Below are 23,233 nucleotides of genomic sequence, written 5' to 3' on the forward strand. Positions count from 1 at the left end.
AGTAAGATTCTTTTAACACATAATTGACCAGCTAACCAGCTCAGTGACGACATGATGAGGTAGCTGACTCATTAAAATTTTAATGATAAAATAGCTGAGTAGGTGCGGCATATAGCTCAAACTGTTAAGTTAGAATGAAGACAGAGATAACCTCCACTTTGCATAACACTAATTTACATAAGAATGACCAAAGTTATAACTAGCTTTCCGTCAGTGGCCCGGTGACACTGACGGAAAGTAGAAAAGCAAAAATTGCAACTTTCATCAACAAATCTGGAATTGGTCTTACCCGTACCTTGAAAAAAACAACAACAATTGAGTGAGCTTAAAGGGAGCTAGAGTTTTTAGAAGTTAATTTTATATGAATTGTTGGAGCATGAAATAATATGCCTGAGCTGTAAGTGGCCGCATAGAAAGCACCAGGACCTGCAAAAATGTATCCATATGAGAGAAAACTAAGCTCCGCCTCTCGCTGAGCAGTTTCAGGCGATTAAATAGTAATAGCGCAATTCAGGCGGTGGAGAAGGGAATGCTTATAAAGACATCGATCCTCATTGGAAAATGTTTCCCTTGTTCTCTGGTGTGCTCTTTCTCAAATAAACATACCGGCGTATTTGCACCATTACAGAAGAAAGACTGGCTGACATCCGACACCGAGCACGAATGGCTGGAGCTACCGAGGCCCGACAAAACAGCCAGGCTGACTTTAAAGTTAATTTATTTTCCTGTAACTGTGACGGCTGTAAAACTGAGGGGGAAAGCAGGGGTCCGTTTGGTTACACAATCCTTCTCATAGAGCGTGTCGCCAACACCAATTCAAAATTTAAAGACTTCCATTGTGTTGGTTTGCCCTTGGGATATAAAAATCTAAAGTTTGACACAAGAAATCGCTGCTAGACTCAGACTGACCAAATGTGGTAACATTTGAGGGCAGTGAAGTGCAGAAATGCGCGGCAGGCTCGGACCGTGTTCACCAGTGTTCTTATCAGCTTTCGTGCTTCCACCTTTCTTGAGGATCCATGTTGTGAACAAAAAGTAAACGTACCGTCAACCGCCGACAGAAGGCAACTCCAGAGCAGCAACGCCACCAGTAGACCGCCCATTTCAAGTCCTCTGCACTTTAAATCCATAACTCCGGGTCCATTTTCTTATATTTACTCCTCAGTCGAGTTGTGAAGCCCACCACTCCTCAGTGCTCACATGTACACATATGGTCTGTGTTCCACTGTAAAGCCAGATGTGGCTGCATGCAGGAGTGTGCGCTTCTGTGTGTCCTTCGCTATCGACTACATTCCCCCCCACCCCGTCCCACTTAAGGCGCTCGCGCTACTTTATACTTTGGACTCTCGAGCTCGCGCACTGAGAGAAAGGGCAGGCGGGCGTGGAATTACGTCACTCAACACGAGGCTGTCCCATTTTTTATTCTTGCTAATTTGACTTTTGTGTAAATGTCATAAATATCAGATGTTGGACAGCAGTTAGAGTAAACGCTGCTCTGTTGCTTTAAGGACAGACTTTTATGTCCCTGCACACGAAATTCTAAAACAAGATGTAAAGTATGACTTTTAAATGAAGTGAACCTCTGTAAAACTAGGATGAAACAAAGGAAATTACTAGTTAAGAGACTCCTTCCACTTGTTTATGTAGAGTGGGGCGAGACACTTAAAATAACCTGGATTTCTCTGTGTATGCTAATAATCCACGTCATTAAAGATGCTAGCAAATGAAAAAAATCAATCACAGAATTTATTAAATCGGGAGAGTCGGATATTTCAACACGAATCAGGGATGGTTGCGACATATTAAAATTCCCCAAGTTAAGTTATGCTTTCTAATAACATTCTAGCATCTTTAAAAGGCAATATTACAGTTTTGAAGTAAAATTCATCAAACAGCAGTTATTGTTTGTTGATACATAGGTCTGTCGTAAATGGCTGCAGATACAGATGAAATTCACAGACAGGAAGAATGATGTTTGGGAAGAATAAACATTATTAAAATATTTCTTGTACAAAAATACAATCATTTCAAAAGCCGATTTTTTTGTCACACTTGATTGAATATCAGCTGCAAGCTGACTTTTTTCATAGGTTTGCAAAAAGACATGTTGCAACAGGTCATTTTAGCCTACAGTTACAGGAATTTTTAATGGATTTGCCGATTTTGTTTTTCATAAGTAATAAAATATCCAATTAATAAGTAATAAAAATCATTAAATATGTCCTTAATGGGGACAGTGACAGCAAAACTTTCTAACAAACCTCACCCTGTCAGTCATGACAGAATATGATGCCCTTATTAAACACACTGATGTTGATACATGATAACCTTGTAAATTAAAGTAACCAAACAACCATTCAAATTAAGCAAGAAGTCTAGCTTGTTTTTGTCTGGACGCCAAGCATTTTTTTTTTTTTTTTTTTTTTTAAATCAAACTGACTTCCAGGATGTATTGCAGCATACCTCAGTCTTCCCCAAATGTGCTTGGTTTTACACGCAAAAGCAAGTAAGCCATGTAATATTATGGAAATCACTCAACAAATAATCATGCAAAAAAAACAAAACAAAACAAAACCATATATATTGAGCCTGAGATTATTACTTATGGCTTGGAAACATCAAATACCAATCCGGACCAAATCCTCCAGTGGTCTGTTGTAAAGTTTGCAAACAAGACTTGTAGCATTTAACCAATAAAATCCATGTTTTCAAGTCACATAAAAAGTGAGTGGAAGCAGACAGTTTTTGATAAGACCCATGTTACACATCATATTTGATTAGATTTAAGGTCATTTTCATTAAAAAAAAAAAAAACATGTAAAAAATGGCTGTGCTATATGGTATACTGCTGTATGAAACAATCATCAGCAAACGTGATCATAAAAGAGTGACAATTATTCGTATTATCAGTTCTTGTCATTTGTACTGTGTGCTGCTGTTACTAGTCACCCAAACCAGAGACCGATGAAAACTGTGTGCCCCCTAAATAATGTCTTTGATTGTTGATTACATTAATAAAAAAAACTGAACTTGTATAGTTAAGAATATTCGTTCATATCTGAACATGATACAGAGAGCATTTACTTTTGCATTTTCATTTTTGCAAATAAGCAAGAGGAACAGGAAGAGAAGTTACTTTACTTCAAATTTTTAGTCTTTGCCAGCAATACTGTTTTGGAGGAAGGAAGGTTCAGGGTTTAAGTAGTCATCATCATGGGCTCATCCGATTAGAATGAGAATAAGCAGTCAATCATTTACAGGTTTTGTCGTTTTATTGAATAATGGGTAAAGGAAGGAAAGACACACATGGACTGCTATCTCTAAAAAGGACAAAGTATGATTTAAGTAACTCAAACCAATACATGAACTCAGGAGACTCAACGAGATACTCACCTCAGCTGCCGCCCCATGTGGGAGTGAAGAAAGAGTGAGGGGTAGGTGAGTGCAGTCCTTATATAACGAGTGACAGGTGAGTGCAATTAAGGCCAAGCACCACAACCAATCAAAGGCGAGGAAAAGAAACAAGGTGCATTTGGTGAAGTGAATGTGCTGAAAGGTGAGCCTTTACAACAGCCGCCCCCATATTTCTACTGAGAAATATGTTCAAAGGATTAGAAATGCTCTTTTTCGCGAAGCGGGGGCAGAGGAATCAGACATGCTACAGGTCTAATATAGACCTGTTCAGGGTCTATATTAGACCTGTAGGGGGGTCGACCTAGAGGTCGACAACGCAGGCCAGACAGTTCAGGGGGGCCGGCCATGTAGCCAGCGGTGGTGGCAAAGCAGGACCAAATGCCAACCGCGTGGGATGCAGCTGCAGGCCCAGACCTGCAGACCGTCGGGCAGTTTTGCAGGTGCTGGGGGAACCGCATACTCTGCTGATGGTAGAGTATGAGGTGGCTGAATGAATTCAGAGCCATCAGCGGACACAAGGATGTGCGGGAGTGGTTCTCCTGAATCTGAACTGGAAGATGTGAACAAACATTGGGCATACGTGGAACTGCTCTGGGGTTGGAAGTCTGTGATTGTACCTTGGAGTGTCCATCCTAAGCGGGTTTTGACTGCTGCAGGAGATCCAAATGGTCCATGTCTAACTGGTGCAATAGGCGTAATAAGGTGGGTATGATCGGAGCCTTTGAGCAGTAGTGGAGCTGCTTTGTTAATGGGATACCTTGAAGATGCTTGTATCTCCGTTGAAGAGAGGATACGGGGTAGGTGTGTTCTGAAAGTGCTAAGTGACTTGTAGCGAAGGCATTATTAATTGTGTAAGTTTTCTCTGGATGTGCGATAGGAGAAATCTGGAAACTTACAGAAGAACCTTGAATAGTTTCAACTTCTTGATGGACAGTTTTGAGTGATAATTTTTCAGCTTTCCCAGTTAGGTGGAGATGCTGAGCTGCTGATGTCAGAAGCATGGTACGTTGGGAGCCATCGTCAAGTACTGCATATGTTTCCAGGATTCTTTTGCCATTACGCAGGAGCACTTTCACAACTTTTAATAGTACACTAGGACAGTCACTAGGTTTATTAGTACAGTGTCCTCACTACAGGATTAACTTCAGTTCTAGGTCTCTGATTCACCTCACATAGGATCTGTAGATGTCTTCCCATGCAGGTGGCACATGCTTTCCTCAGATCACACTTCGCAGCCTGATGAGTTCTAGCACAATGCCAGCACCGTTTGTTTCTCTTTATCCAGTGTATTTTCTCATCCTTTGTCTTGTTAATGAACTCGGGGCACTTGCTAATGTGGTGTTCAGGTGAGCAGCAATATGCACATCTTGCCTTAGTCATTATGATGGGTTGTGCTGCCTGTACAGGATCGGATGCATTTGTCCCATGTAATATTGTTGTGAGTGGAGAGGTGTACTTATGGGCAGGTCGTGGCTGGTTCGAGGATGAAACGGCACTGTCCTTTCTTGGTTGACACTTGCATTCCATTTGCAACCAGGATGAGAACAAAGGTAAGTCATACATCATATCTCCTTGTTCCCTGTAAATGTGCCGTTTGAAGCGACTGGAATGCTCTGCGGGCAACTTTTCGAGTAGGCGATCGACATGGGAGCCACAATATAGTTCTGATCACCCAGAGTGCTAAGCAAACCAACTAAAGCTTGCACACAAAGAGCAAAGTTATCCAGAGTCCGACCATCACCTGCTCTGATAGGAGGAAGCTCCAGTATATTACATAGCTCTTTCAATGCTAGCTGTCTTGGTTGCCCATAACGCTCATCAAGAGCTTTGATGGCTTGAGTGTATGGGTCAGGAGCATAGGAAAAGGAAATAGCTAACCGTTTAGCTTGGTCTACTTTCAGATGATCGAGAAGGACATGATATTTAAAGTGCTCTGTCTCATGAGGGTCAAGCAGGTTAGTAAGGGCCATTCGTAACAGCCTAGGGATGGGTATCGAAAACCAGTTCTTGTTGAGAACCGGTTCCCAGTGTTTCAATTCCTTGGAATTGTTTGCCATTTTTGCAAACGATTCCCTTATCGATTCCAGTCGCCCCGAATGACGTCACCACGTTGCGGAGCGTCATTTACCTGGCAGGAAACACGGCGCCTAAGCGGCTCAAACGCTCAAAAGTTTGGTTTTGCTTTACGAGAATGGATGACAACAGGGCAACTTGCAATACTTGCAAAGTAGATATTTCATTTAAGGGAGGAAACACTACAAATATACAAAAGCATTTGCTCACAAAACACGCGATAACCTTAAATGAATGTCGTGTTTTTAATTCCGCTCCGGACTCGTGAATCTCAACCCAGCAGCAGCGGTAACATTTGCACGTCCTCTCCCGTTAATGCGGCAGGTAAATAATCAACTAACAGTGCATATTATGTTAGCGCGATCTGCCTTATTACAAAACCTGCCATTACTGTGCATTTAGATGACCATGATGAGAGAGACAGACAGCCTGGCTCAGATGCTGGCAGTTCTCACTGCAGTCTACCGTTAGCGTCTCCTTTCAGGCCAGGATAGACGAATGTCACCGAGCAGTGACTAAGTTTGTGGTAAAAGGCTTGCACCCATTTGCCACAGCAGATGATTTTCGGTAAGTGAATGTGTTTAATTGTAGGCAGGGACATTACTGGATATTCTTGTGTAATTGCTACAGAATAATTGATGTTATACTTTGTTATTGCTACAGAAGAATATTTATTTTATTATTTTACATTTACATTTTTTTTTCCTGGGGACCCTGTGACACCCCATTGAAGAGCCGTAGGCTGTGGATCTCTTAAGATCTCACTGTTGGGTTTGTAAGGCCATGTTACTCCTAAATTTCTATCTTGTTCAAAGAGAAGATATAAAACAAAGTTCTAAGCTATTAGACCTTAGTGTTCTCCTTTTTTAAAAAGAATCGATAAGAGAATCGATAAAGAGTCGAATCGTTAAACAGAATCGAAAATGGAATCGGAATCGTGAAAATCTTATCAATACCCATCCCTATAACAGCCTATACTGGATTTCATCTTCTCTGGTAAGGTCTGGGAAAGGAGGACCCTCAAGCTTATACACATGTGTTCTAGTGCTAACAGGGTGACTAGAACTAGCAGTAATGGGTACCGAAGGTTTTTGTGCATGCAAACCATCAGATGTAGCTGGTTGCTGCTTTACAGGAGGGTGCTGCCTTGGTTCTTGAATGCAAACAAGAGGTTGAGCGGGGTCTTCATCTAGATGAACAGCAGGTTGAACACAGGAAATCTGGTGCGGACCTTGCATTGGCGTGAACAGGAAATTAAAAGCAGTCTCATCTGGTGTAGGAAAAACTGGTCTAGGCAAACCACTTGAAGGAACTGCAGCATCTAATATTGTTGAATTAGGGACAGGAGGGCTAGCAGCCGGAACTGCACCAGAGTGACGGCTAACCTGTGGGGGCTGAGAGGGTGATTGACATGTTGCTGGATCAATCACTGGGAACTGCTCATGTTGCTGATGAGTTTGGGGAATGGCTTGTAAACCGCATACAGAGGATTTGCTTTCATCAGATGAGACAGTGTGAATTGAAGATCTGGAGGAACTGTGAGAATGGGGAGGAGATAATTGAATCATAAGTTGCTTAATCTCCCTCATCATCATCAGGAGTTCCCTCATCACCTCATCTTGATTTGTGGTTAAAGGAGCAGGGGATGTCTCTGGTTGACTTTCTGACTCCCCGTCAGGATCCTGCAGTCCATGTGTGTCTGTGTCACTATGCTGGCATTCTGTTTGACTCTCTGCATCACATCTAGTACTTCTACTTCAAGGATACTGAACGTCATACTGCTGCAGGTGGGCAGGAGGTCTCCTTTCACGACCGGAACGTCTCAAATCTTCAGTCAATGGCTGCTGTGAATCCATGACGCTAACACTACCTCCGAACCGGAGGACCATGTTTTGGAGGAAGGAAGGTTCAGGGTTTAAGTAGTCATCATCATGGGCTCATCCGATTAGAATGAGAATAAGCAGTCAATCATTTACAGGTTTTGTCGTTTTATTGAATAATGGGTAAAGGAAGGAAAGACACACATGGACTGCTATCTCTAAAAAGGACAAAGTATGATTTAAGTAACTCGAAACAATACATGAACTCAGGAGACTCAACGAGATACTCACCTCAGCTGCCACCCCATGTGGGAGTGAAGAAAGAGTGAGGGGTAGGTGAGTGCAGTCCTTATATAACGAGTGACAGGTGAGTGCAATTAAGACCCAACCAAAGGTGAGGAAAAGAAACAAGGTGCATTTGGTGAAGTGAATGTGCTGAAAGGTGAGCCTTTACAACAAATACAGTGAAATCATAAATATCCTTATGTTACACTGGAGCGTTCCCCCAAAATAAATTATCATTGTCTTCCTCTGGATATCTTTAGACGCAACAAACTAGAAAATGCTGTCCAATTTCATTCAGCTGTTTAAATACAGTCAGTCAAACACACACTTTTGCACTCAGTATAGTGTTGACCAAGAAAATGCATTTAGATAAATTTAAATGTATAAAGCATTTTATTATTGTTTAATACCTCAGTGTGTGCTGCATTGTTCATTGCACTTTAGGGCATTGTTTTATGAATCAAATGTTGGATTTGCTTATTCAGTAAAATCAGTGAAATAGACAATAAATCATTTCCAGATCACACTAAAAAAAAGGTGCAATATCAGTTTCTTAAGTAATGTAAAAAAAAAAAACAGATAAAGGCTGTATACAGCATTATACATTATGTGTTTATATAAATCTTCTGTAGATACTGGAAGGTTCTTTTGTGTTGTGCAGCTGTTGTTAGCTGGCATACTGGTATCCCCGGGGCAGGGATAGCTCAGTAGCTAGAGTGGTGGACCCATGATTGGAAGGTCGGGGGTTTGAATCCACTGAACGGCTGAGCAAGGTACCGTCCCTACACACTGCTCCCCGGGTGCACAGTGGCTGCCCACTGCTTCACTGAGTGAATGGGTTAAATGCAGAGAGGATTTTCCCCACGGGGATCAATAAAGTATACATTATTATTATACCACAGCAAATAGCATACTTACTGAAGTAGTCACTCAATAGGATTTCGGCACTCACTGTTTATGAACTGTGGTCTAGATTTCATCTACAACACAACCACGAGAATAGTGGAGATTGTGTAAATGGCTCCTTCCAGTATGCAACTTAGAGTCAGATGTTTTAATTTAGGACATGACATTGGATCTATAGCCCATAGAGGCACCCCTCCCAACAAATACAGGCATATAGCTTAGTTACTGACAAAGTCATTCTTCTTAGTAAAATCTGGTAGATGTGAACCACGATACAATTACAACAACTTAGAATGGACCCTAAAAAAACAAACAAACATTATAAATATGCAGAAAGAACTCCAAAAGCATTTCTAAGTAGCTGACTATTTTTGTAGTTTGAAATGATGAATAAAGAAAAGCAAACTCTTAAAGAACTTTTTTTAGACAGTTTAGAAAAGCTCCTTCAAAGATTACACAAAAAAAACTACGTGCAATTCTGTGAGAGTATTCTGCCTTTCATTTAAGTGTTTGTCACACTTAAATGTTTCAGATCTTCAAACAAATGTAAATATTAGTAGTAGTAAGTTATGAGTGTTTCTTTGTTACAAAATCCCATTTAAGATACATAGCTAACATTTATTATCTGTACATTGGCATCAGCAGGTTATTCTGGTTGAGTAGATGTTTATACTGTGATAAGGGCAAAGTACACCATAAAAAATCTGCTAAGTGGAGTTCAGTATCAAAATCAGGCTGTATAGAAAGTGTTCACAATTCTCACATTACCAGCATTTTCAGAAGGTGACATGACTGAGTAAAGTTGTCAGGCTTCTTTGTTATGCTGTTTTAATGCCAGTTAATGTTAAACCCCCACATCAGCTTTTAAGCCATAAAAGCTAAGATTTAAAAAAAACAAAAACAAAAAAAAAACAGCAAACATACACTTTGCAATTTAATATTTGAGATCTCAAATATTAAAAAAATGTATCTTGTAATTCCAAAAGGCTGACAAATCTGTAACATAGAGCATGGCTGCTATTCTCTTTGTCAAAGATTAATCTATTATTTAATATAGTATATATTTTTTTAGTTATATATGACTTTAAAAAACAACTTTAAACAGCTGGATGGCAAGTCTACAAAACAAAAACATTACACAGGTTAACATTTAACATTTAGTTACACTAAACTAAACTAAAACCGTAATCTTTTTCAAAACTGTGAGCAAATAAGTAAAACACTACAAGTAATACAATGCTACAAGCGGATATACTGAAACTGTTAAAAAACTGTTAATACACACACACACACACACACACACACACACACACACACACACACACACACACACACACACACACACACACACACACACATAAATGAAAAATATCCAGATTACATCCTCACATTTCACAGACACTTGCATTAACCTTCTTGTTTCACTCTTGCAGAGGACACACGTATACAGTAAAGTACATCCAGGTCTCTTTACTGTAGCAGATTCTTAAATTTTGCAATATTTTGGCAAAACAAAAAAAATATTTAAACACAATAGCAAATAATCATGCAGAAACAGAATTGCAGTCCCATTAAAAAGGAAAAATTGAAATATCACATAATTGAATAGTTGCAGTTTTTATGTTTTTCTCTGTAGATTTGTTTCAGACTCTGACACTGTCAGTAGACAATTCAATTCTGTTTTATTTATATACCACCAAATCACAACAGCAGTTGCCTCAAAGCACTTTATGATGTAAGGTAGAAATCCTGCAATAATTCTAAAGAAAACCACAACAATCAAACTAGCTCCTTTGATAGAGTACTTGGCAACAGTGGAAAGAAAAAAACCCTCCTTTTTACAGGAAGAAACCTTCGGCACGTCCAGGCTCAGGGAGGGGCAGCCATCTGTCATGACTGAAATATGGCAGATGCACTGATGCTCAAATTCTCAATATAAATTTGAAGTTAAGAATAGAAAAGTACTGTATTTACACTGTTCATTTACAATTTAAAGCTTTATTATCATCGCTGAGACAAGAAAAGGAGTACAAATTCCAGCCTTTTCTATTTCATATTGAAAGCAGTAGAATGGACCTGTATGACAGCAGCATTGATGTTCATGAATCGTGCATGTGCCCTCAGATTACTGTACATTTAACTACAAACCATGTGTGTCAGTGTTTGTACTGCAAAAGAAAAAAGGAATAATGCGAATGGAGCTTTATATGTATTAACTTCTCATCCATTGCTCATTGGCCCCAAAGCCATGCTGATTGTTTGACTGCATATCTGCACAACATAATGCTAGACATTCCCTAACATCTTCCAGGAGGAGTACACAGTCCAACAATGAAAAATCTCAAATAAATGATGAATTATTCTGGTCAATACGGTCTTTGTGTCAGTAAAATAGACCAGAGGAGAAGGTAACTTGGGGACATATTGTTTTCCAAACAAAAGAATAACTCTTGGTCTTCAAACACACCTAAACCTAAGCCAACGCTCTCATTTCTTCTCTATTTTCTCAGTACCTTGCTTCTCTGCTCCAATTGGCTCTTCACTTTAAAGGCTCTGAAAACTCAAAACACATGTTTCTCTCCTCTGTCTTTCCAAGCACATGTAGAGAGGCTGGCAGCTTTCGCAACATAGAATATGGAATACAGAGTAGGTAGTACCTGTGCCCTGTTCACAGCTGTGTCATAATGTGTCCCCCATGTACATACATTTGTCTTCCACTGTGTCTTTTGTCCCCTGTGCATCTCCTGTATCAGTGGGTAAAAGCTTCATTTGTTTTCTCAAATTCATTTTTCCCTCCTTCTTACATTCATATTCATGCATCGATAGATAGATAGATAGATAGATAGATAGATAGATAGATAGATAGATAGATAGATAGATAGATAGATAGATAGATAGATAGATAGATAGATAGATAGATAGATAGGTAGGTAGGTAGGTTGAAAAGGTGTTATGAACAGTCAATTTAATTAATTTTGTAAAAGTAGGTTAGCCATGGTTCAAGCCAAAGGTAAGTTGGATGAGCAAAACTGTGAATAACAGACATGAGTGAGTCTGAGCATTCAATGGCTCATGATGCTGTTACACTAAATACTACAACACAGGAGCGTGGTTACAGTAGATAAGGTGTGTCAGCCAACCTGCACTGGTAAATGGACCGGCCCACCCCCAACCCCACCCGCAGTCTTCACAACGTAGAAGACACCTAGGCGGAGACAGTCCCTGATGGATCTTTTCTTAATAACTTTGCCTCGACCTTGATGGAAAACATCATGAGGTGAAGGAAATAGGTTAAGGAGAATTTATAAAGACTTACTCAAAGAATCCAACTCCAGGCAAGGCTCCTAATGTCACATCAAATGCTGGTGTTGCTTTCTTGTACAATGATGGATTAGAAAAAGCATATCTTGACATGTTCTCATTGTTGTTTTCATATTAAAGGGAACCACATTTGCAAATTTCCCTTCATTGCAGATAAATATTTGTCATATTCAGATTAGATTAATCTTTCATACCCACTCATATGTTTCCTCTGTTGGAGAGAAGAACCATTTCAACTCCTGTCTTTATTAACTTTCCATCTCTGAAGTCAAATGAATTAATGATCATCTTAAAGGCTGTTGTACAGCAACAGACATAACCAGTGCAAACTAAGATGTGGCAAACCTTACATTTATTGTGATCATTTTAATATGATACAAATAATCTTTATTTATAGAACCCCCATGTTATTAATTCAAGTGTAGCCAGGTAACTCAGAGTATCATGTATGAGCAAGATATACAAATCTGTTGGGAAATGTCTGGGACAAATGAATAACCTCATGAACAGAATATCTTTTGGGACAAAGGGACGCATTTTTGGAACTAAAACAGGTCTTGGGTAATAAGGATTAGGATTTTATTCTTTAGTGAGTAAAATGTGTCAGCCTATAGCAGCCACAGCTAGCTTTTCCTATCACTATAAACATTTTTTATCATGTTCAACTTTTTGTGTCTGAGAAAAGGCAAGAAAGGTAAATATTTGACATATTAAGAAACCTTGAAACATTGTAATATCAAGCTGGGATAATGTGGGTTAGTTTGGTTTTGTGACTGCTTGACTGTATGTTTTCATTAAACTTTTTTTTCTTCAGTTATCTAAAAAGAAAAATGAAGTTCCAAAAAAAATCTGAATCGAGTGAAACTCCCTATATGTAAACAGTATGTGGGGTATTCAGCACTTTAGTCACCTGGCACTCAGTGTCACCTTGTACATGCTGACAGCTCGTACTGCATAATAATTTTAAAAAGCCTACTGCATCCCATCTAGTTTATTCCATTTCTATGCACCCACCCTGGTGCTGGAATGCAGTAATAAAATATTTTTTCTTTCTGCAGTCACCTGCAACTCACAGCCGCTGGCCTGACTTCACACTGCTCTACAAATATCAAAACAGTCTCTGCATAGGTCTGCATTCTTCTTTCTGCCCAAGTCCAAGGCTTAGGAGTAATATAGCTGAGTCTAACAAATACCTCTCGCTTTCTCCGTGGGTAACAAGGAACAGGTGAGGCTCCCAGCTGGCTGAGGTAAACACTGACTTTTCTAAATAAAACTCTTTCACATGTGGTATCTTTTACTCAGACTCTCACTCAGCTCACAGCAGAACATCATGCCACTCAGACAACTCTGAAAAGTATGCACATTAAAACAAAAATGATAAAAAGCAAGTTATTTTAGACCTCAGTCTGATCCATACACCCTCCTTATCCAGGGCCACCATTCCATAATCATTTAAGATGGTATATGTAATTTGAAAAGGTTTTTACAAAAACAAAGACAAAAGACACTTGGGTATAGGACTGACAAAATTGTAATTAAAATACATTATTATTTAAATTCATTATTCAACGAGCATATTTCAACTCCACCGCTGTAACTTGACTAATTTCTTGGTACCAGTTTATTTTGTTTGCTTTGTTTTCCACTGCAAATGCGACTTCCTGTGTAGATAGTGCTGATCATGATAGAAGCGCTGCTTGAAACATCTCTGATGCATAGGGAGCTAATATTTTTTTATATTTGTACATAGCTGCTTGGCACAGTTGGCACTGCCAGTCTAGCCATTTAAAACTGCCATGACTGATGTCGTGATGCATATAGGACAGTTCTAATGACACTTCTTTCCAACCAATCAGCACTCTGCATTATAATCTTAAGTATCAGCTCAGCACACTTAGAATCATGACTGGGGTGCTGACTCAAAAAGTACAAGGTACTTTCCAAAATGAAAAAAAAAGAGAGAAAAGACAAACCATAGAAACTGTACAGAACAGATATGGGTACCTGTTGAATTGTCTGTGGGTTTAAATTCAGACAGTTCAACATGAACTGAACAACTGCTAAACAATTTTCAGCAAAGGGAAGTTTTTCTTTTTTGAGAATGATCCATAACAACATACTTAAACTAAATTGTTCATACATTTAAAATAAAGTTGTATCAGACCAAACTCCTTAACAGTAAACAATAAATGTTGGTGGTATGTTTATTGACCGAGTCCAACTCAGATCACTCGTTATCATCAATCCACCATACTTTATCAATAAATGTGTCTGGTCATACTTGAGACTGTGGTCCAAGCCCCTCGTGTTTCACTAAAAGACTTACAGGTAGGGAACAGAAATGTTGATCATTTAAGTAACTTTGGATCAGTCTCTTAATCAGTTCACAGGAAGGAAATGTACGCAGGTAAGTGAGCCTTCTAGGTGATCAAGCAGCAAGTCAGATCAGCATCTCTCTTCATCCAGGTCAAATAAGTTTCTTTGGAAACAGAAACACAGATTCTCCTATCTTTCTTCAGGGCTGAGCTCCAGTGCTCAGAGCAGGGAAGTAGCTACAGCAGACAGAGTGAGAGAGCAGGTCATGCAGGTTAGCAGGTAACTCATTTTTACAGGTTTTCCAACAGGTTTTGTAAGAGAAATGAGGTACAGAATTAGAGTAACAAACAGCTTCAGTCAGAGATGACAACCTGGCAACAAGTGATGGAGAACAGGTTTAAATACGGCCTTGATTGGAGCTGAACGACAGGTGTGCCTCCCTGGGGTTTTCCTGAGACCACGCCCACAGCTAACAGACTAACAGACTGGTTAGTTTCCATTCATGCCAACATTCACACAGACAATAGAGAGAGGAGCTGGAGGAAAGAGAAAGACAGGTACCCCACCTGGAGGACAAGGTGGGCCATGACACCATACCCTCCCTCTCCAGTTGTATGCCTTCCTGCCCTACATGGCTGGTAGTTCTTGATATCAGGGTTATTGTGTTACATATCTAACATTTAAAAAAAGGAGTAAATAGACTGGTTTGTTTCAACTCTGCTTGAGCACTTAAAGCACTTTATACAACATGCCTCATTCACCCATTCATACAAGCACTTTTTTCTATGTGGTTAAATTAGGGTGACCATATTTTGACTCCCAAAAAAGAGGACACTTGACCCAGTCATAAAGAACTTTAATGATACTGTTTGTTTAAAGAAAACTTTAACATATTTAAACAATGACTTCTGTGTGCGGTTAATGAATGGTGAAATAAAAAAGGTCTAATAGGCTTTTACAAGTCAAGAAGTGCAAAAAAAGAGGACGGTTGGTCACCCTAGTTAAATAGCTTTTTTAAAAAAAAACAAAAACAAAAAACCCCTCTGGGCATGAAACTGAGGTCACTCAGAAAACTTTGTACATTAGCAACTTTGCTTCATTTATGGAGTAGCTGTTGGGTTTCTCCAGTGTAGAGATCTGCACTGTACAGCATAGCTTGTGTTTGGAAGTTTTGTCGTTGGGACGAATTCATTTTTGTCTGATGGTGTGACTGGTTTGAAGTGAACTGGGATGTCATGCTTGGAGAAAATTCTCCCGAGTTTCTCTGATAAACCTGCTACATGTTTTTCCATTTGTCTCAGCTACTGTGGTGAGGTCTTTGATGATATTCCACTGGGCCTTCCCTCTGATGCCCAGATTTCCTTCAGAAGACTTGCAGGTGATTTATCGGTGATAAATCACCTGCATTTCACCTCCATTAAACGCACCATCACACTACAGCCTCTTTCCTCTGATTCAGCTTCCAGATTGGCATAGCACAGCTGCTTCGTTTTATGTGCTTCATTAAAGGCGTCTCACCAAGGACCTGTGGGCTCAACAGTGTAGACGCAACAACAAGAGTTAGACCACATTACCAGGTCTGGGCACAGGTTAGTCATGGCAATGTCTGGTGGGAAAGCAGGTCTCTGATCTGAGATTACATTTTCTAATGGACTCGAGTTGAGAAGCATCATACAGAAAGTTGGCGACCTCTGCTCACTATGTAACTCAGAGACCGCTGACCCCACTCTGTGATTTTACGTGGCCCACCACTTCATGGTTGTTATTCCCACTCACATTTATTTTGTTATATTACCAATATTTAGTTGCAAGGAAATTTCACGAATGGACTTGCTGCACGGTAGCACAGTACTCCATTTCAGTTGAGCAGTGGAGATATGTGGCGAGGTAGAGTCTGCGGCTCTGCTGCAGAGCAGGGATGGTGCAGTGGGGCCAAGGGGAGTGTTACTCTATTTAGATTTAGATTAGAAAACAGGATGCAACCCCGCCAGCACTTTATCAATGTGGGTTAGTATTAGATATGCTTGTTTGTCCCCATTATCTATCCTGTAATTGGCATAATTCAAACCAAACTGTTGCTGGTGTCAGATGGGCTAGTTTGGACCAGGAATTGATAAGAATTTAGTGATTCCAGTTCCATTATTGATGTGGAATTATCAGTTTAATTCCACATCAAATCTCTTATCGATTCTCATTAGGTTCTCATTAGCTCCACTTTGAGAATCACCACTGCCATTAAGCAGTTCAAATATATCAAATACATTACATTTGTGCATGCTGCATGGTCAAATGTTTGTGGGTTCCTGAGGTATTTCCCCTCATTGTTGTGTTTAGTGATGGGGTCGTTACTCAAAAAAAAGTAATGTTTTACACAGAACACTTTTCTTAAGATTAATGCAGTACGCTAAGCAGAATTGATAGGAAAGCAGACTAACAATGCCAAGTATCTTGCCCAAGAATATTTTGGCATGCAGACTGGAGCAGCCAGGAATTGAACTACAACCCTTTTAATTTTTAGATGACCCCCTCAACCAACCCAGATGGAAGGGAAATGTTTTTCCATATCCTTACAGGTACCTGAAATCACAATATGTCCAGCTGTATGTAGAACCTTTAAATGGCAGATTTAGACTGCTGTTTCAACAAGACAGAATTTGGTGGCATCTGTGAGTAATTATGTTGAGGCCATGACTGGGGATGGGAAATGAGCGTGAGTATAGATTGTTCACGTGAATATAAATTGTTATTGCACAAAAGGACCAGAGCGTGATTGCAAAGTGCATCAAAGACAGAAATAGCGGCATTATGAAGCAGTGGGCAGCCACCAGTGCAGCACTCAGTGTGTAGGGACAGTACCTTGCTCAGGGGTACCTCAGGGTAGCCGTCCAGTGGATTCGAACCCCCGACCTTCCGATCATAGGGCAACCACTTTACCTGCTATCCCTGCCCTGTCTTAACTTATGTTCCTGGCAAGCACCTGCACAGATAGCATGCTAATGCTAATTTAGCAAAGAAACCAGACAGCTGTAAAGGTGAGTGAATGCCAACCCAGCAGCCATACCTTGAACTTCAACAGGTAACAAACGGATGATCAGTCAAGTTACCACCTCCATTTCTAGCTGTATGTGTTTCTACATTAGAATCTCTGAGGCAATTGTGTCTTCATGTGTTGGTTTTCATTTTTGCTTGATGTTGTCGTGTAATGGCTCTGGGTAATTTTGACCCAGCATTTTAAGTTTCTGGTGTTTTGGTATTATTCTGTATGATGGTTTATGTTCTGATTCACCAGCGGTGCTGTTTTGATTAGCACTATCCTATGTTTTGGTTTAATTCGTGTTAAGAGTTTAGTCTTAGGTTTTGGTTCTCTCTCTGTTTAGTGTCTACTCTGCATCTCTGTGCCTGTTGTGTGCTTCCTGTTCCATTTTGATAGTCCTGCTCTGTGTTCAGCCTCTGTCCCCTGTCTCGTCTGTGTAATTAGCACCAGCTGTGTTTCCCAGGTGTTTCCTCTTTGCTCTGTTCCCCTCTTGTATTTTAGTCCTCAGTCTTCCCCTGCTTGTTGTTGCGTATTTAACCTTCATTCACACCTTCTCCATGCTGTATCTCCCTTTGTGTTCTGGTGAAATTCTATTCCTAGTTTCTGGTTTCATTCTCCTAGTTTATGCTTCCTAGTTTTAGTTTCTTGAGTTTAATTTAGTTCTTAGTTTGTGTTTGTAAAATTAACTTCTTAGCAAGAGTGTTCCAGCAAATAAAACTGCACTTTAAGTTAACTTCCTGTTTCTGAGTCCTGCGTTTTGGTCCACATCCTGCCTGCCACACAGCGTGATCCTTGACATGTCGGCTTTATACTAAGATAACGATCCTCACTACTCTATAGGTTTATATTGTTAAATGGTAGTTATGAGACATTAAGTTTCAGGTCAATTTTTGAAGAAACAAAAAAATAATGTAACGAGTAGTGTAACAAATTACTTTTTCCTGGGAGTAATTAAGTAACATACTCCAATAATTTTAAGAAAAGTATTGTCTTTAGTATATCTCATTACTTTATTGGTGTAATGACCCCAACACTCATCACAATAAAGAGGGGAAACACCTCCAGCATCCACAAACATTTGTCCATACAGAATGTAATTAATATGAATAATGTAATGTATTTGATATACTGCTCAGTGATGGTGACTCTCAAAGAGGAACCAATGAGAACCAAATTAGAATTCTTAAAATTCTTATCAATTCCCATCCTTTTTTTAAAGCAGCATAAAAAAAATTAAACTAAAATAAAATACTAAAACAAAACAAAAACTTTGATACTAACGAACCAGAAACAATTCCACTATGGCTGCCCACACTAATTCATAAAATATGTCAGAGAGCAGATCGAACTTACAATTACAAAAAATATAACTCATTCTGCTGACACCTTTGACACTCCTACTTCCTCCTGTTTTGACCTAAACTATGAAAAAACACAAAAATGAGCTACAAAGTAGTAATCGTGTCTGGCTTTACTTATTTGAAGAGAGATTTTTACAATCAAAAGTTGAGAGGGGGTTCAACCTGGCACCCGTTGAGGTGCCAGAATTACTGATTGCATAGACACGCCTGCTGTGCCAAAACCGCTGAAAACAAATAAAATGCCCTCTGGTGCTTTGGAAAGGCAGCAACTTCACACTTTAGTAAGAAATGCCAATACTGAATGTCATCGCTTTCACAAGCTAGGCAACTGAAAAAGGCCTTTGAAGTCAGAAAGCTGTGTTCTCACATTTTTTAATGGCTCCCATGTTTGCCTCTTAAAACAACCTTGTGTTCCTGCAACCTGAAAGTGCTCCTGCTGCGAGTGTTTGTGTGTGGTTCATCTGTCCGTGTGTGTGTGCAGGTCATGTTTGTGCATGTATACAGTATCTTTTCAAAAGGCACACTTGCAAGAAGAATTTTTGTTTTCTCAGTCTTCATACATATTTTAAGTGCACATGGTTTCCAAAAGGACTTTTCAAAATGTGATTCTTCAGACCTCAGACTCAATTTCACCTCAGTGTATCTTAGCTGAGCTTAGGAGGAGAGTGCTGTTTCCAGAGGACAGCTGGAAACAAACCGTTTTAGCTTTCTTCCCCCTCTCTTTAAGGTTTTTTTTTCTAATGTGACCACAGCTGTGTGCCTAAGATGACAATATTAAGGATTTACCTTTTCAGCTATAGCATGTTACACATTGTATAACATGTTTAACACAGCCACACACGGCTCCTTGTGTTTTTATCTCAGTCAATTAACTCGCTCGGCTGTTCAGAGCAGCCCGACTCCTGGCAAACAGGACACAGAGAGCAAGCACGCAACTTTTAGGAAGCAATCACCTCTCTGCAGATGACTCTTGTGTATCAATTACTTTGAGTGTTATGTGACATGACTCATATAAACTGGCCAATATATACATTCCTAAACCTCTGTGAAACATCATCATCTCAAACACACCTTGAGTTGAGTCAACTACTGTTATCAACTAAATTAAATTGAAAAATCCCTTGGTTGTCATGTTGCAGGATCAAAGGGTCTGGCTCTCATTTTGTTCATGGTAATAATTTTTTGTTTCTGTGCCGTCCTCTCTAGGAAATTGGAACCCTTCTCAAGTTTATGTATGTATTGTGACACAGACCGATCTGAGTCGACGCTTATCTTTTTCCCCAGTTCAGTCAAATCTCTGACAGGGTTCTTCTGCACTCAGTTCAAATTGAAATTTTTTTACGATGTCCTTCGGGAGAGTTTTTGGATTGATACCGTATTTTGCCGCTAGAGGTCACCCTTTTCAGTTTTCTGTATGGTAGGTTTATGTAAAGGTATTTAAGGTAGACGCACGTAATCAGCGTCAAATGTGTTGTTAATAATCGGAAGAAGGCAAACAGTTTGTGGCCGCTGCGCTGTTGTGTCAAAAATGATGTTGGAATAAAGACCAAAAGGACAAGATAAGTACTGATGGAGTTATTGGACTGTTTAATTCATTCATGCATACCAGTGACATCGCGTCACCCCGTTAACAAACATCTCAGTGGTTTCAAGCGTAGGCTTAGCCTCTACACTGGTAATTTTAATTTCTGATTTTAATCAACTTCATGAGAATCAATAAATAGTTGTTAAATGCTGAAATAAAGCTGAGGGAAAGTGATGTTTTTTTGCAATAGATGTGAAACTGACCTCTTTCGAGGATTACTCTTAACACTCTCTTAACACCCAAACTGTTGTTTGTTTGCATTTTAAATTTCTCCTACTTTAGCCTTGTAAGTATAAAAAGAAAGAATCACCTTTCAGAAAAAGTAATTTTAAAAAGCTGTGCTGATATGATGACGATTGGTATATTTTACAGCATAACGCAAAGTTGAAATATTAAAAAAAAGAAGAAGCTTAAAACAGTTATTAAATCGGTTTATCAGGAGCGAAGCAGAAGCAGAATCAAATAATAAAAATCACAAAAAAATTCTTTAAATCATCTGAATTATAGCTATCTGATTAACCTACTCTGGGTCAACACTGACATTATTCTGATCCTTGTGAGGAAGGAGGTTAGAGAGAGAATGGGCACACCCAGGCCTGAAGATGTGCTTATTTCTGTGGAAATACAAATCTCCTTGAACTAATGGTCTAACATGGCAAAAATGAGCAGAGAAACGGCTACAAAACCAAACCATCCAATTTCTAGCTGTGAACATCTGATCTTTTGAACTGTTCATCTTGCAGAAGACAAAAGGAAGAACCCCCTATCCCGACTTCACTTAACCTTTATACCTGGTCACCCTTTCTCCCCCTTCTCTTTCTGGATGTCACAGCTTCTGAGATAACATCTCACCCATCATTGCTACTCAGCCTCTCTGGCAGAGGCCTGTTATCAGAAGCATTTCAGAGATTATATTTTCTTACTTGTCATATTGGTTAGACTTGTAACTGATTATATTCTGATCAGTATTAAACAATTAAGCGTAATTAACTACCAACAAAATCACATATGAATTGTGGTGTTGGTTCAATGATTACAAACCCTGGGCTGTCTCTGAATCCATTGAAACTAAAGGGGTTTTTTTTAATAGATGGGTAAATAGATAAAATTGTTTTAGTTTTTGAAGACTTTGCAAAAAAGAAAAACTTTCTCCTCTTTAAAAATGACCACATCAGTAAGGACAGATTACTGTAGAAAATTCAGTTGTACAGCGCCAAATTTCAACAACAGTCGCCCCAAGGCACTTAAAATATGATTAGATGAAAGCAAACTACTCAGATACTTTTTTTTCTGTCCTTCTGTCCTGTCCTCCTGTATTCTTCATTCCATGAAGATGTTGTAAAGTGGGTGATCAGAGTTATTCAGGATGGTTTGTAATTAGGGATGCACCGATACCGATACTGGTATCGGGTATCAGGGCCGATACTGTAAAATGTGTGTGTACTCATACTCGTAAAAGTTAACCGATACCATGAACCGATACTCACTTATTTCATTAATCAGACGGTGGCTTGTCATTTTTGTTGTAGTTTTTTAGATTGGCCACTAGGGGGACATCCCACTCTAAACAGGCACAGGGTTAGACGAGTGAGACTGGCAGCTCCAGATTAAAAAAGAGAAACTGGAGGCTGCTGTAGCTAGGCTAAACAAAATGTCAGCAGTGTGGACCGGAACAGCCAACTTTAATTCAGGTTTTGGCAAAGCGATGAAAAATGTCAAGAGAAAACCCACAGGCAGTTAAAATAACAGAGGCTCTGACCCATTTTATCGCTCTGGATGACCAGCCAATGCCGGTCGTGGAAAACATAGGATTCTTCTCAGCATACTCGAGCTGCGATATGAAATTCCCAGCCGCCCACACATCAGGGAGATAATGGTGCCAAAACTTTCTAAAGAGGTAAAGTAGTGTGTGCGCGATGTCAGTCCTTGGTTTAACGGCACAGTGGACTGATGATCCACGGGCAGATGAGGAGTTTATTCGTCAATGCCAAATATTTTCGTTATTTTGTTTGTTTGTTTATAATATGGACACTCTGCAATAATTTAAAAGTTTATTTTATTCTCAAACCTAATTTGTATTTATTTTATTCCAAACAGAAGTGTTTATTTATTATTCCGAAAGCTCGAGTTAGTGCCAATAGTTCAGTGATATTTTGTTAAGTTACAATGTGGAGACTCTGCAATAATTTAAGAGAAGTGCTTATTTTTCACTTGAAATTTTTTTGTGGTCATTTTTATTAAGATATTATTTATTATCGGCAGAGAATGAAATAAAACCTGTCTTCCAATTCATTGCATTTGTGTGTGTGTGTGTGTGTGTGTGTGTGTGTGTGTGTGTGTGTGTGATAGAAGTATCGGTTTTTGTACTCTGTATCGGCAAGTACTCAGATCCAAGTATCGGTATCGTATCGGTTTGAAAGAATTGGTATCGTTGCATCCCTATTTGTAATGTCTTTAGTGGGCACCTTTCCACCACCTCCGTGTGTGTCCAGTCTGGTTTCAATTACAGAGCCAGTTTTCCTCACTAGTTTGTGTAATCTCTGTGCACCCTTGTTTCTGATGCTGCCTACCCAGCAGACTGCAGCATAGAACAGCACACACCACCACAGACTGATAGGCCTCAATCTACAGAAATCTACTATCATTTCCCTCATCTTAGAGGTGTTCAACATGAGGTCGCTTTTGTCACTCTACTCACTGAAAGCCTTTACAAGATCCCTGTATTCAGAGTACTGTCAGAGTATTCCTGATATATATATATATATATATATATATATATATATATATATATATATATACGCATACATACATACACCACAATGGCAGCGTCATCTGAGGATTTCTGGATGTGGCAGGACTCAGAGTTGTATTTGAAATCTGCTGTAACCAACCTGATAAACTGCCCTTTCTGTCAGGTAGTCTGTAATCTAGGAAACGAGGAGGAATCTACTCCCATCTCTGTCAGCTTGTCTGAGTATGTTGAGTTGGATGGTTTTGATTTGAAAGCACTTGAAAAACGAATATAGCTCTTACATAAGCATCAGATTCCTCCAGATGAACAAGCGCACAGTGACGCATCATTCACTCCGATGTGTTGTTTGTATGCAGACTGAAGGGG

The 23,233-nt window shown here is 39.5% G+C and overlaps 1 protein-coding gene and 1 long non-coding RNA gene across 2 annotated transcripts in view; one reads left to right on the plus strand and one right to left on the minus strand.

The window, feature by feature from the left end:
• The window catches only part of lrp5 (low density lipoprotein receptor-related protein 5), a 48,592-nt gene extending 47,278 nt beyond the window's left edge, over positions 1–1,314 (minus strand). The window contains exon 1 of the mRNA XM_085167204.1: positions 1,046–1,314. Within this exon, the coding sequence (XP_085023330.1) occupies positions 1,046–1,130 (85 nt within the window). The 5' untranslated portion in view covers positions 1,131–1,314. The remainder of the gene's footprint in view (positions 1–1,045) is intronic.
• Positions 1–23,233, plus strand: part of LOC146514938 (uncharacterized) — a 170,211-nt gene that overhangs the window by 92,978 nt on the left and 54,000 nt on the right. The gene's annotated exons all lie outside the window — the stretch shown is intronic.

This window comes from Neolamprologus multifasciatus, chromosome 7 (assembly GCF_963576455.1).
Source record: "Neolamprologus multifasciatus chromosome 7, fNeoMul1.2, whole genome shotgun sequence".
In the NCBI taxonomy this organism is placed as follows: Eukaryota; Metazoa; Chordata; class Actinopteri; order Cichliformes; family Cichlidae; genus Neolamprologus; species Neolamprologus multifasciatus.